Source organism: Neovison vison, chromosome 4 (assembly GCF_020171115.1).
Source record: "Neovison vison isolate M4711 chromosome 4, ASM_NN_V1, whole genome shotgun sequence".
Classification (NCBI taxonomy): domain Eukaryota; kingdom Metazoa; phylum Chordata; class Mammalia; order Carnivora; family Mustelidae; genus Neogale; species Neogale vison.
This window is the reverse complement of record NC_058094.1, coordinates 57,177,501-57,193,167: the sequence shown is the minus strand read 5'-3', so window position 1 is coordinate 57,193,167 and position 15,667 is coordinate 57,177,501. Positions and strand designations below refer to the sequence as shown.

The 15,667-nt window shown below is 42.7% G+C and overlaps 1 protein-coding gene across 5 annotated transcripts in view; it reads left to right on the top strand.

Moving 5' to 3' along the window:
* ZFHX4 (zinc finger homeobox 4) overlaps window positions 1–15,667 on the top strand; it is a 182,552-nt gene that overhangs the window by 160,809 nt on the left and 6,076 nt on the right. For all 5 annotated transcript variants that reach the window (XM_044245425.1, XM_044245428.1, XM_044245429.1 and 2 more), the window contains exons 7-10: window positions 2,280–2,413; window positions 2,656–2,856; window positions 3,401–3,518; window positions 4,207–9,606. In XM_044245425.1, coding sequence (XP_044101360.1) covers window positions 2,280–2,413; window positions 2,656–2,856; window positions 3,401–3,518; window positions 4,207–9,606 — 5,853 coding nt within the window. The remainder of the gene's footprint in view (window positions 1–2,279; window positions 2,414–2,655; window positions 2,857–3,400; window positions 3,519–4,206; window positions 9,607–15,667) is intronic.

The window sequence follows — 15,667 nt, the reverse complement described above, 5'->3', positions numbered from 1 at the left end:
ATTCTACCATGTACACAAAAGAATGATAAGGGGATATGACATTGTATTATTCTCTTAAGGGAACATACTCATTAACAGAGAACTTTTTAAGAAAAATCTTTCAGTTTCACAGGGAAAAGTAACTGATAGACGTTGGCTGCTTTAAATGACAATCATTTTATAGAACTTTTCTGACATCATAGGGAGTAAATTTTATTTGCAGAATACTGTATGGCATATTATCTTCCTAAATGTTTATTTATATATTTATTTATTTAAATCAATTTGTGTGTGGTTTTTTTTTTTTTTTAAGATTTTATTTATTTATTTGACAGAGAGATAAAGAGGGAGCAGAAGTAGGCAGAGTAGCAGGCAGAGGGAGAGGGAGAAGCAGGCTGTCCACTGAGCAGGGAGCCCGATGCGGGGCTTGATCCCAAGACCCTGGGATCATGACCTGAGTTGAAGGCAGCTGTTTAACCAACTGAGCCACCCAGGTGTCCCCTAAATGTTTATTTTTAACATGTTTAAGACAATAGCACACAAAGGATGTTTTGTTTTGAGAAGAAAAAACATAGTTTTTGACACCAGAATTAAGTATGAGATACACATTCCTGTTTTGACCTATCTTGGATATCAAATACTTGGATATTGTTTAATCAATGTAATGAAATTCTTCAGTCTGTCTTAAATTTAAGTTCATTCAAATACAAATATGATAAACGATTTTTTCAAATATTTACAAGGAATCCAAATTTCTCCAAGGCATGTGTATATATAGGACAAGTGTACTAATTCAAATAAAATCTAGTGTTTGTAAGTCCAAAAATCAATAGCAGTATAATCTGTTGAAAGCATAGCACTAATTCTGTACCTACCACAAACCTCAAGGGGATAAAGTTATTGTCGTTGTGTCATTAAAATCCTATTTTAGTTTTGGTATCCTCAGAGCCACTCTTACTTTTAAATTTCTTTCTGAATTTAAAATTCCTAAAATTATTTATATGGTAGAAAACAGGCATCTCTCTTCAGGACAGAAAAAGAACATTACTTTTTGGTTCATTTTTACTTTGTTTCCATAGCATCCTTGACCTTATTTTTAAATTAAAACTGGGTTATTTTGCAATAAGGTGCAATTTGTTCATTTATACGAACCGTATGTGGATTGAAAAAAAAATCAAGATAAATCTTCATGCACAGCATACAATCAGATTACGCCTAGACTCTATATTTACGCGGGGTCTGATAGCAATCAATGGTTTAGCTTCATTGCATTTCAAGATGTATTTGCACCCAGTTGTCCAGTGATAGTGTCCTCACCCTGGAAATAATTTAGTTGCAAATTGACTGGAAGATGGTGAAAATTGAAAGTTAAAATTAGAAATACTCATAATAAACAGCAGAAAAAAGGTCAGATGATGCTGCGCTATGATGAGATTGGAATGGATGGTAAATGAGGTTTTGTGTTTGTCGTGAGATGTATGTGACATGCCTGCCCAATGTCGCTGTAATATCCAGCCTCACAGAGGAGATTATCGGGAAAATTGATGCTGGAAAGAATTTTCTGTTAGATTAGGAAATTAGAATCGCACTCTTTTCTTTGATGCGTGTGACGTTCCTGCACGTGACATTGCTCATCTAGGCAAAATTCTAAACCGTCTTTAACACCAAATATTCGGATTAACTTCATAAAACAGTTGTCTTCTTGAGATTTGAACCATAATGTTATGTGTACAGCCAGCTGCTGAAATATCTAAAATAAAGTGCAATCACAAAAAGCAGCGACAGATACGGAATGTAGAGTAAAATTTTAAAATCCTATATTTACCACGTAAAAATATGATTTTCATTTCTAGATTGTAACTAGTTAGTTCTTCTTGGTATTTTGAAATGTGCTCAGCATCCAAGAATTTCAGTAAAGAGATAAGTAATTAAATGTTAGTAAAAGTAACTCTTTTCTAAGTTAGCTTTTCTGAATGGGAGTAGATTAGCTTTAATGTGATAAAGGCATTCTGAGACACCAGAGAGCATGTGTTATGGATGAATCTTTCAAGGTCACCTAGGGTTATCTAAACATGAGACAAGAGTACATTTTAAAATATATTTATAAAGCCCACTTAGTAGATAAAAAGAAGTGTGCTTTTTGCCTTTTGAGATTCACATCATTTGAAAGTGTTTGTCCAGTCATTTTTATGATTCAGTGGATTTGGAGTCAGAGCTATTCAAAAAAACATACAGTTTTCCTGAATTTGATGTTGTGAGTCTTTTAAAATTGAGGTGTTCTATTCTTTTTTGGGAATCAGGAATAATCACACCAGAAAAGGAGCTAAAAGTCAGTGTGGGAGGGGGGACCCAGCCACTCCTGCTGGCAAAAGAAGAGGATGTTGCAACCAAAAGATCAAAACCTACAGAGGACAATAAATTCTGTCACGAACAGGTAAAAATGTTTTTTCTCTTTGCTGTGTAAACTTGTTTTATTATTATTATTACTATTGTTATTGTTGTTATTTATTATTATCACTCCTGATAGTTTTAGAGACCCAAATGAGTTCATGCTGTTTGAAACGTATGTAGACATTGTGATCGGCGATGTCGTTAACTCTTGGTGTTAACTTCTGTGTTCTGAAGTCATCCGAGGCCATCCACTAACAGTGGCCATGTTTCTTCCATATTCTCCAGTTCTTTCAGTGTCCTTATTGTAACTACAATAGTAGGGACCAAAGTCGTATCCAGATGCACGTCCTGTCCCAGCACTCGGTGCAGCCCGTCATCTGCTGTCCCCTCTGCCAGGACGTCCTCAGCAACAAAATGCACCTCCAGCTGCATCTGACACATTTGCACAGCGTGTCCCCGGATTGTGTGGAGAAGTTACTGATGACAGTAAGGAGCCCCAATGTTGCCTCGGGTGTGATGGGATCCCTCTGAAAGTATCAACACGACATCTGTAATTACTGGTTGAGAAATGTATTTTTTCTGCCTACTTAAAGCTCTCTTATAGACCGTGCTCTAGAAATCACAGCCAAGGCCCATTTATATGTCATGTCTTTTGCTTATGGAGAAAGAAAATACGATACAAGGCAGAGCTCCTTCAGTAGCGTGTTTTACTGTCTTAGATCTATATCTGTAATGTTATTTAAATGATTCATGTGGGCAAGTTGAGTTTGAAACTTTCCCGATTATCATTATATAAAAAAAATAGGCCGACAAAAACCTTTAAATCATATTTTTTTAAAAAAGAAAGGAAAACAGCATTGCAACAGCATTGATCTGAAATTTGAAAGGATAACCTTGGCCTAGAAGATCCATAAAAGGCCCCCGCTTTCTTTTGGTAAAAAGGAAGTGGGATAGGCTACTGGTCAGTGACAGATATGGTGGAGTCTGATTTCTGGGCTCCCTGTGACATAAACCTCTTTGATTCTCACAGGTGCCTGTGCCTGATGTGATGATGCCCAACAGTTTGCTTCTGCCAGCGGCTGCCTCTGAGAAGTCGGAGCGGGACACACCTGCAGCCATCACAGCTGAGGGATCTGGGAAATATTCAGGTATGCCAGCCTGGGCACAGGATGTGCGGAAAACACGTTTAGGGGGCTCGCGTGTGTGGTGATGTTCCAGGATGAATACTATCAAAGTTTTTTTTTTTTTTTTGCCATTTTTTTTTTTTTTTAAAGCATGGGGGTGGGGGACAAAACAAAAAACTGTGGTGTTTCTAAGAGCTACATTTTCCAAAGCACATTTAGTATCTGGTTATCTCTAACTGCTCTTAGGAGACCTAAGTGTCGAGGACCAAGAATATTCTGTGTGTTCTAATTCCTGAACGCTGAGGTCATGGCCCTTGGTATGCTGATGGCAATGTACTATAACTACTTTGCACTTGCTTTTTCACCTATCCTGGAATTCCTAGAGGTCAGGGGTGATTTCTTATTCACCTTTACATCCCCAGTACCTGGTACAGTGGTTGGCACATAGTAGTTGCTCGATAAGTATTTCTTCAAAGACTCAATTAGGGGCATCTGGGTGGCTCAGCCAGTTAAGTGTCTGACTCTTGATCTCAGGTCGTGAGTTCAAGTCTCGTATGGGGCTCCACTCTGGGCATGGAACCTGCTTTAAAAAAAAGAAAAAAGGAATGGATTAAGCGGAAATCTTCAGAAGTTCCTACTTACTCTATTTATTGGCGTTTAAGCAGTAGGTCCTCTTCCTGTAAGTGACATATTTGTGCTTTCTTCTACACAGGCGAAAGTCCGTTGGATGACAAAAGTACAGCAGGTCTTGACGATTCAAAGGCTAACGTGGAAATAAAGAGTGAGGAGCAGAAACCAGCTAAAGAACCCATGGAAGTATCAGAATGGAATAAAAACAGCAGTAAGGATGTGAAACTGCCTGACGCACTACAGGATCAGCTAAGCGAGCAGCAAAAAAGGCAACCCCTCTCTGTGTCGGACCGCCATGTTTATAAGTATCGCTGTAACCACTGCAGCCTGGCTTTTAAGACTATGCAGAAGCTTCAGATACATTCCCAGTACCACGCGATTCGGGCCGCAACGATGTGTAATCTCTGCCAGCGTAGTTTCCGTACATTCCAGGCTTTAAAAAAACACTTGGAAGCAGGCCATCCCGAACTGAGTGAAACTGAACTTCAGCAGCTGTACGCCTCCTTGCCGGTGAATGGCGAACTCTGGGCGGAGAGTGAAACTGTGGTGCAGGACGACCACACCCTAGAGCAGGAAATGGAGAGAGAGTATGAGGTGGACCACGAAGGGAAGGCAAGTCCTGTAGGAAGCGATAGTAGCTCTATTCCAGACGACATGGGCTCTGAACCAAAGCGGACCTTACCTTTCAGAAAAGGGCCAAATTTTACGATGGAAAAATTCCTCGATCCATCGCGCCCGTATAAATGTACAGTGTGTAAAGAGTCGTTCACCCAAAAGAACATTCTCCTGGTCCATTATAATTCAGTTTCTCATCTGCATAAGTTGAAAAAGGTTCTGCAGGAAGCCTCCAGTCCTGTTCCTCAAGAGACCAACAGCAGCACAGACAACAAACCCTACAAGTGCAGCATCTGCAATGTTGCGTACAGCCAAAGCTCGACCTTGGAAATCCACATGAGGTCCGTGCTCCACCAGACCAAGGCGCGGGCTGCCAAGCTGGAGCCCAGTGGCCACGTGGCCGGTGGACACAGCCTGGCAGCCAACAGTAGTCCTGGCCAGGGGATGCTAGATTCCATGAGTTTAGCAACAGTCAGCAGCAAGGATACCCACTTAGATGCCAAAGAATTAAATAAGAAGCAAAGTCCGGAATTAATCTCTGCTCAGCCTCCACATCACCCACTGCAGTCACCAGCACAAATCCAGATGCAACTCCAGCACGAGTTGCAGCAGCAAGCTGCGTTCTTTCAGCCTCAGTTCCTAAACCCAGCCTTTCTGCCTCATTTCCCCGTGACCCCGGAAGCACTGTTGCAGTTCCAGCAGCCTCAGTTTCTCTTTCCGTTCTACATCCCCGGGACAGAGTTCAGCTTGGGGCCGGATCTGGGCTTGCCGGGCTCGGCCACGTTCGGTATGCCCGGCATGACGGGAATGGCTGGATCCTTGCTTGAAGACCTGAAGCAGCAGATTCAAACCCAGCATCACGTCGGCCAGACTCAACTCCAAATACTACAGCAACAAGCACAACAGTACCAGGCCGCCCAGCCCCCGCTGCAGCCCCAGAAGCAGCCCCAGCAGCAGGCCCAGCAGCAGGCCCAGCAGCAGGCAGCGAGCAAGTTACTGAAACAGGAGCAAACGAACATGGCCGGTGCTGACTGCCCCATCCTGAAGGACGCACCATCTTACAAGGAGGCAGAAGAGATTGCCGAAAAGCAAGAAAAGCCAAAGCAAGAATATACAAGCGAAGGTGAAGGACTCAAAGAAGGCAAAGACACAAAGAAGCAAAAATCCTTGGAACCCTGCATCCCACCACCCCGCATCGCTTCGGGGGCCAGAGGAAACGCAGCCAAGGCTTTACTGGAAAACTTTGGTTTCGAACTGGTCATTCAGTATAACGAAAACAGGCAGAAGGTCCAGAAGAAGGGCAAAAGTGGCGAAGGTGAAAACACTGATAAACTGGACTGCGGAACGTGTGGTAAATTGTTTTCCAATGTTCTTATCCTAAAGAGTCACCAGGAACATGTCCATGGGCAGTTCTTTCCATACGGAGCGCTAGAAAAATTTGCTCGGCAATACAGGGAGGCCTATGACAAGCTCTATCCGATTTCGCCATCTTCACCAGAAACGCCACCTCCGCCACCTCCACCTCCCCCTCTGCCTCCGGCTCCTCCACAGCCTTCCTCCTTGGGTCCTGTAAAGATCCCAAGCACGGTGTCCACTCCTCTGCAGGCGCCACCACCCACACCCCCGCCGCCACCACCTCCGCCTCCTCCCCCGCCTCCTCCCCCGCCTCCTCCCCCATCTGCTCCCCCGCAGGTGCAGCTTCCTGTTTCTCTTGACCTTCCGCTCTTCCCTTCCATTATGATGCAGCCCGTGCAGCACCCTGCACTTCCTCCCCAGCTGGCCCTGCAGCTGCCCCAGATGGACACCCTCTCTGCGGATCTCACTCAGCTCTGCCAGCAGCAGCTTGGATTGGATCCCAACTTCCTGAGGCACTCTCAGTTCAAACGCCCAAGGACAAGAATCACAGACGACCAGCTAAAAATCCTGAGGGCTTATTTTGACATCAATAACTCTCCGAGCGAAGAACAGATCCAGGAAATGGCAGAGAAGTCGGGCCTCTCCCAGAAAGTCATCAAGCACTGGTTCCGAAATACGCTTTTTAAGGAACGGCAGAGGAATAAGGACTCTCCGTACAACTTCAGTAACCCTCCCATCACCGTTTTGGAAGACATCAGAATCGACCCACAGCCCTCCTCTTTAGAACATTACAAATCGGATGCGTCCTTCAGCAAAAGGTCATCCAGAACGAGATTTACTGACTACCAGCTTCGGGTTCTACAAGACTTTTTTGACACAAACGCTTACCCAAAAGATGATGAAATAGAGCAACTCTCCACGGTTCTCAACCTACCCACCCGGGTTATCGTCGTGTGGTTCCAGAACGCTCGCCAGAAAGCACGGAAGAGCTACGAGAATCAAGCGGAGACGAAAGATAACGAAAAAAGAGAACTCACTAACGAGCGGTATATCCGCACCAGCAACATGCAGTACCAGTGTAAAAAGTGCAATGTGGTTTTCCCCCGGATCTTTGACTTGATCACGCATCAGAAAAAGCAGTGTTACAAGGATGAAGACGATGATGCCCAAGATGAAAGCCAAACCGAAGACTCCATGGACGCCACTGACCAAGTAGTGTACAAGCACTGCACGGTGTCTGGTCAGACGGAGGCCACCAAGAGCGCCGCTGCCCCCGCGGCGAGCTCTGGCTCCGGGACCAGCACCCCCCTGATTCCATCACCCAAACCAGAACTGGAGAAGACCTCTCCCAAACCCGAATATCCCACAGAAAAGCCAAAGCAGAGTGACCCCACTCCCCCTTCCCAAGGCGCCAAACCAGCCCTGCCCTCAGCATCGACTTCCTCGGACCCACCACAGGCCTCTGCGGCCCCACCGCAGCCCCCACCACCCAAACAGCCCCAACTTGTTGGAAGACCTCCCTCGGCCTCTCAGACCCCGGTCCCTTCCAGCCCACTGCAGATTTCCATGACTTCTCTCCAGAACAGTCTACCTCCACAGTTACTACAATACCAATGTGATCAGTGTACCGTTGCCTTCCCGACTCTGGAACTCTGGCAGGAGCACCAGCACATGCACTTCCTTGCTGCTCAAAACCAATTCCTTCACTCTCCGTTCTTGGAAAGGCCCATGGATATGCCCTACATGATATTCGACCCCAACAACCCACTGATGACCGGACAGCTGCTGAGTGGGTCTCTCACGCAAATGCCGCCTCAGACCAGCTCCTCGCACACCACGACGCCCACGACGGTCGCCGCTTCCCTGAAGAGGAAACTGGACGACAAGGAAGACAACGTGTGCAGTGAAAAGGAGGGGGGGAACAGTGGCGAAGACCAGCACCGCGACAAACGCCTGAGAACCACCATCACCCCGGAACAACTGGAGATACTCTACGAGAAATACTTGCTGGATTCCAATCCCACCCGGAAAATGCTCGATCACATCGCACGGGAAGTGGGGCTGAAGAAAAGAGTCGTGCAGGTCTGGTTCCAGAACACACGAGCTCGAGAAAGGAAAGGCCAGTTCCGGGCGGTGGGCCCGGCCCAGTCTCATAAACGGTGTCCTTTTTGCCGAGCCCTGTTCAAGGCCAAGTCGGCCTTGGAAAGCCACATTCGCTCTCGGCACTGGAATGAAGGAAAGCAGGCAGGTTACAGCTTGCCGCCGAGCCCTTTGATATCAACAGAAGATGGGGGAGAGAGCCCTCAGAAATACATTTATTTTGATTATCCGTCTTTGCCATTAACTAAAATTGATCTATCAAGTGAGAATGAATTGGCTTCTACAGTGTCAACACCTGTTAGTAAAACAGCAGAGCTCTCGCCGAAGAATCTCTTAAGCCCTTCTTCTTTTAAAGCAGAATGTGCCGAGGATGTAGAGAATTTAAACGCCCCTCCTGCCGAGGCGGGATACGATCAAAATAAGACGGATTTTGATGAGACTTCGTCAATTAATACGGCCATCAGTGATGCCACGACCGGCGATGAGGGCAATGCGGAGATGGAAAGCACCACGGGAAGTTCTGGAGATGTGAAGCCTGCTTTATCTCCTAAAGAGCCCAAAACTCTCGACGCTTTGCCAAAACCCGCAACCACACCCACCACGGAGGTTTGCGATGAAAAATTTCTCTTCTCTCTCACGAGCCCCTCCATACATTTCAATGATAAAGACGGTGATCACGACCAAAGCTTTTATATCACCGACGACCCCGATGACAATGCTGACCGCAGTGAATCATCCAGCATCGCTGACCCCAGTTCACCAAATCCCTTTGGATCCAGCAATCCTTTTAAATCCAAAAGCAACGATCGACCGGGTCACAAGCGGTTCAGAACCCAGATGAGCAACCTTCAGCTCAAGGTTCTCAAGGCTTGCTTCAGTGACTACCGAACTCCAACCATGCAAGAATGTGAGATGCTAGGCAATGAGATCGGTCTGCCCAAACGTGTGGTCCAGGTGTGGTTCCAAAATGCAAGGGCAAAGGAAAAGAAATTTAAAATTAACATAGGGAAGCCTTTCATGATTAATCAAAGTGGAACAGAAGGCACCAAGCCAGAGTGTACCCTCTGCGGGGTGAAGTACTCTGCCCGCCTGTCCATCAGAGATCATATTTTCTCCAAACAGCACATTTCAAAAGTGAGGGAGACTGTTGGGAGCCAGCTTGATCGGGAGAAAGATTACTTGGCTCCAACCACCGTTCGACAGCTGATGGCACAGCAAGAACTTGACCGTATAAAGAAAGCTTCGGATGTGCTGGGCTTAGCAGTAACACAGCCAAGCATGATGGACAGCGGTTCCCTCCATGGCATCAGTCTGCCAGCAGCCTATCCAGGACTCCCCGGCCTCCCTCCGGTTCTACTCCCTGGAATGAACGGTCCATCCTCCTTGCCTGGATTTCCACAAAATTCAAACAGTAAGTCATTTCAAGGCGAGTCAGTCTAATTAATTAATTAATATTAGGCAGCCAATCACATAAAATCAAGAACAGGGTATACGTTTGGATCTCCTTGAATTTCAGTAAGGTGACACCTTTACCTTATTGGAAACATATATGTTTTAGTGGCTATAATTAAGAACCAGGAAGTAAGTCAAGATGAACATATGCAGAAAAATAAAGACTAGGCAGGTCATCGCAGTATCTCAGAAATATATTAATTATTTATATTGTTACATCCTTATGTCTTAAGAGAAGTATTCCTTTTATATAATTATTTTAATACTGATTTCAAATGGCATTTTAGCACAAACATGTGACGTAATATTCAATATACATGTTAATAAAGCAAAACATTAAATAATACTTTTTTGGATCTTAATTTATGTTCTTTCCAAGGAAAAGATTTTTTTTTGTTGTTGTTTTTGTTTTGGGTTTGGTTTCTTCTCCTTCTCCTTCTTCTTCTCCTTCTCCTGCTTCTGCTTCTGCTTCTTCAGTGTCAGGAAGTTCAGAAGTTAAGGGCCCTCTAGATACAGGAATGCACCCACATTACATCTAGCAGGTAATAAGCTTATGTTCAAAGTTTAACTCTTAAAAATATGACTTCTGTGATGATTTACCATTTAGCATTACTATAAGATTTTGATTTTTGTAGCACCCATTGTTACTTGCTACGTAAATAAATTTACAACCTTAGAAATATATTGCTATTACTCTATGACTTTATGCCCCACCACCACCCCATGTCTATAATTAAGTCAGAACTAAATTCTAAAGCTGTTTGAGGCAACTCCAGATGATGAATCAAGAGATTCACCAAGAGAAATACATAATTCATGCAGTTTCGATTTCATGAGAAAGACTAGGCATCTGATTATATTGGGTCAAAAAAATGGAATATAGTGTGCTAAGCCAAACATAAAATGAATGTTGTATGTTTCATTGTTTTATATGTTATATAAACATTGCTATTCCAAGTAGAGAAAATGGCTCTCTTACAATTTCTTCCTTAAAGTAAGTTTTATTTATCAAATTAACAGTTAAAAAAACAACAACAACAAGAAGAAAACACCAGTGGGGCTTTTCCTTTTTATAAGGAAATTTTGACATTCTTTAGAATGAACTAATTGCGTCTATCTAGAAAGTTTTCAAAACACAGAGAGCTTTCCTCATTTTCACAAATGGGACGTCTCGTAAATTTCAAACTTTTCAATGTCATCTTTCCCTTCTAAAACCAAAATTGCTCTGTGATTGTAGGAAGAGACTCCTATTTTAACTTCTAGCTTGGGAGACATGAAAACAATAATACGGAATTACACTTTGACCAGTGGCAGCTGCTCTAGTTTTCCCAGTCCAAGATGGCATTAGAGAGAAGCAGAATAGACCTACACGCATAAGGAATGTGCCCAACAACGATTCTTCAGTGGCCTTTCCTTTAACTATCGTTACCAACTACCTTGCCCCTAAGTAACACCTTGGGCTTCATTATCTGGATATTCTTAGGGCCTGAAAATGTTAAAGCTACAATTACATGATTCATCTGTACATTTAAATTAAGTCAGACATAATTGTCTCAAGAATAATGCAGTGTTTTTTTTTTTTTTTTTTTGCATATGACTGTACTAGTCTTCCTGTCCCACTTCACACGTAACTGTGATTACTGACGCATAGAAAAATGTCTTCTGTGGAAAAACTCCTCTGATGACTTATGTAAAATAGAGATTTTCCACATAATGTCTGATGTTGAAAAACTCCTAAGGACAGTTATGAAAAATTTAAAATAAAATATTATGTGAAATAGAGTAAAATTTGGTACCTTACGTCCACTAAGGACTGTCTAAGGGTCTGTGCCTTTCATCTACAAGTCTGCTTTGATCGATGCTCACTGTGGAGTCCCCGCTTCAGTGGCAGCCAGAGCATCTTGTTTTTCTCTCCACCGGATCACAGGCCTTTGCTTGGACAGTGGGTCCTTCGCTGACTGCCCTCTGGCCCATCACTTTGAAACCAGCACCCAGAGGGCCTGTATGAGAGAAAGTGAGAAGGGAAGAGAGAAATGGTTATGAAATACTTCAATAACCTAACCTTTCTCCTCGTTCAACTCCACATAAATATAATTTATAACCTTCTCCCCCCCCACTCCGCCCCGAAACGCGGGCTCTGTTTGTAAGTATCAGAGTTGCAGGAAGATGTCCGAAGCATCTCTTCAGTGAGCAGTTTCTCTACATACATCAGTTGTTGAGGAACTCAGTAGTTTAAAGCTGTCGCTTTATTCAATCATCGACCAAAACAGACCAGAGAATGTTACAAAGAGAAAAGGTCTGTGAATGTACCTACTAGAATTTGCAATTTCTCTTGAATACATTCTTTGTTTAAACATTAACACAGCAGGAGTACCAGCAGGACCCTCTCTGAGAGTCTAAGTTCCCACACTTCCAGTTCCCATCTTTTTTTAGGCTAATTTACCTGTGGTGGGTAATGCTCAACCTTCTAATTAGCTCATGGAGAGGAGCTGTGGTTCTCCACCCTTCTCTCATCATCTTCCCACTGTGTTCTTTCTCCTCAAACAAATATCTCCTCTGCTTCATTGGAGAGGTAGACATACCAGCTAGGTGAAATCAAAAGAAGAAAAATACTTCCTAAGGAGCATATATCTGTGTTTCTCACATGCCCTGGGCTCTTGCCACAGCTTGATATATATATGAATAAACTTTGAGAATAGAACATGTTCGTCTTGGGCCTACTTTAATAGGATTTATTTATAGAAAAGCCTTCATTTTAAAGATAACCCATCCCTTTGAAGGTAAATCTGAGGGGTTTGATTCTAAAGAAATCACAAAAAAGGGACTCCATTGAATATGAGATGTGCCATAAAGCAATGTCTGATTCCAAAGGCTACACGCCAATATTGATTTCAGTTGCAGTGCACATGTTCAGTTTTAGTATTTATCAACCCCTAATTTTCTGATTCAGTCACCCACTTTATTCTATTTTGGGTGGAATGGCTGTTCTGCTTCACCAGCTTTAACACTTACTTTGCTTCCAACAACTCTTCAGATTATTTTGTCTTTTAAGATCATAAGAAGGCCCTTTCAAGGGTAATGTGCATCATGTGTGCCTGTTGCCTGAATGATAACCCAGCCCTCTGTTCCGTATACTAATGACTAGTTCTCATTTGCTAATAAATGAATTATATTCTGCTTCAAAAATTTCCACATTTGTCTTTTTCCCTCATGATCATATGCAAAAAGGGCAAGTGGCAATAGCAAATCCCACGCCTTTACACCTGGAAAAAAATTCAAAAGCTTTAAATTTACATTTAATCCTTTTTTAAAAGATTTTATTTATTTGAAAGAGAGAGAGAGAACATGAGTAGGGGGGAGGGATTGAGGGAGAAGCAGACTCCCTGCTGAGCAGGAAGCCTGATGCAGGACTCAATCCCAGGACTCTGGGTCATGACCTGAACCAAAGGCAGAAGCTAAACCAACTGAGCCACCCAGTCACTCCAAAATTTACATTTAATCCTTGAGGATGTCGGCTTCCTTTGGCATTTTGCTCAAGATGAATAGAGAACTAAGTTGATTTTCTATTTTTAACTTATTTACTTTATTGTTTTAAGCAGTGTCTGATTTTGGTATCTTCCATTAGTGTTTGGAAATACTGTCTAACCCAATTTCCTTAAACGGAACATTAGAGCATGCCTTTTGCATTTTTCTCATACTTTGGTGTAATTTACTAGCACATTTGGGGTAAATCTAGATAAGAGTAAGTCTTTCATAATTTTAGCACAATTGTCTTTGGCTCCATGTACATAATAAGTTTTATTTTCACCTCAAAAATAAATTTTCCCCCTGGGAGACCAAGATCAAGAAAACCTGAGGGAAAATAACTATATCTAAGTTCATTGTGAGACAGGATTTTCTTCCAAAAGCGTAACTTTCGGGAATAGGCGGCTGTTCCAGGAGAATAGAACCAAACAAAATAATGATAATAAGAGATTATTTGTACAGAAAACTTTTCTCTGTCAGTGAAATTTCAGCGAATTGGAGTAGGAGTTAGGGAACAGGAACAAATGTATCTTTAACACTATAACTTGGTAACAGACATGAAAATTTGACATGCATTTAGTTTGTAGTTACTACCACTTCCTCAGTATCAGGATTACTGTTCAGTTTTTTCTCTTCCATTTCCGGTTTTCATCTACCAGTCGGCTTTTGTCTTTTACCATAGGTCCAATGTACACTGTTCTTTATCCTTAATTTGCATCTCTTTTCCTAAAATTTTTCTTAATAGGTAATTATTTTTTTTAAGATTTTTTTTATTTGACAGAGAGAGAGAGAGAGAGAGCAAGCATGAGCATGGGGAGTGGCAGGCAGAGGGAGAGGGAGAAGCAGGCTCCCCACCAAGCGGAGAGCCCGACGTGGGGCTCTCTTCCAGGTCTCCCGGATTCTGACTTGAACTGAAGGCAGATGCTTGACCAATTGAGCCACCCAGGTGCACTTCATAGCTAATTATTTAATTTGGGTTACTCCTCAAGATGCTGAGTTCCTGAAAATCTGTGATAAACTTTGACTGAAGCAGTTGGGAATACTATTACAGTCTTCTAAAAATTGTCATGCCTATTTATCACCTGTCCTCTAGGAAGGAACTTATAGACACCATCTGATGGGAAATCCTGAGTCAACAACTATGACCCTTTTTGCTTTCTAACTATCATTGCTCTTTTAAGTCTTTTAGTTCCTTTAAATTTCTCACCTTAGGGGCACCAGGGTGGCTCAGTTGTGAAGTGTCTGACTTCGGCTCAGTTCTTGATCCCAGGGTCCTGGGACTGAGCCCCACATCAGGCTCCCTGCTCTGTGGGAAGCCTACTTCTCCCTCTCCCACTCCCCCTGCTTGAGTTCCTGCTTTTGCTGTCTATCTCTCTGTCAAATAAATAAATTAAATTTTAAAAAATGTTCACCTTAAATTATCATGTCAGAGAGATAGGTAACCCAGCAATTTTCTTAAATGTAGGGGACAAAAGCACTTAGGTGGAGGGGAGTGAAATTATTGAGTATGAAGTCTGGTTGAACTAGACCTAGAAATAAGGTTGGCTTTATGAATAGGCAAAAGAAGCTGAGTAGTATCATAGTATCATTCTAACAATGCAAGGAATGTTCTTCTGTCCTTAGTAAAGCTCCTTCCACCTGAATCACTCATGCCTAAAATTCTGTAATTAGATATTAATGCCTTTGATTTAATGAATTACCTTCTGTTAAATTAAAAATAGCATAGAATATCATGAAATCAGAATACGATAGCAAGAAGAAACCCCACATTATATAATTTAGCATATATTAAGCCTGTTCAGAAATAGCTGTGTTAAGGGACACCGGCATGGTTCAGTCACTTCAGTTCCAAACTCTTGATTTTGGCTCAGGCCCTGATCACGGGGTCCTGCCATCCAGCCTCCCTCCTCTGTTTTGGGCTTCGCACTTAAGCAGAGTCTGCTTGGATTCTCTTTTTCCCTCTCCCTTCCTCCCTCGCCCAGCCCAGTGCGTGTACCCTTGCACAAATGTCCTCACACTCTCAAATAAATAAATCTCAAAAAAAAAAATACATGTATTTAAGTCATTGATTCTTTCTCACAAATACAATTTTATAGAGAGGCCAGTGGAAAGAAGAAAGGCCTAGGAGTGCCTGAATAAAAGCAAGGGAGTTGAGGGATTGGGACCCCAAAAGCAAATCCATTACTTCACGGTTTTCTTAGGGCTAGTCTATTTCCCATGAATCTGAGAAGTCTATCATACCGAACTGGATTAAAGATTCAGGAATTTATTCATTCATTCCTACCATCCCCCTGCAGATCTCAAGCCATTTTCATTTCATTGTGTTTCCAATGTGTCAGCCGTTCTTCTATAAAACGTGGATACTTGCTATCAGTTTCTACTGGAAATACAACATTATTTTCAAGGATTTTCCTTTTTTTTACATTTTGAATATTTGTATTTTTAGCCTTTGAAATTGACTCAATTAGACAGGACCCTTGAGTGGCAGGTATAAA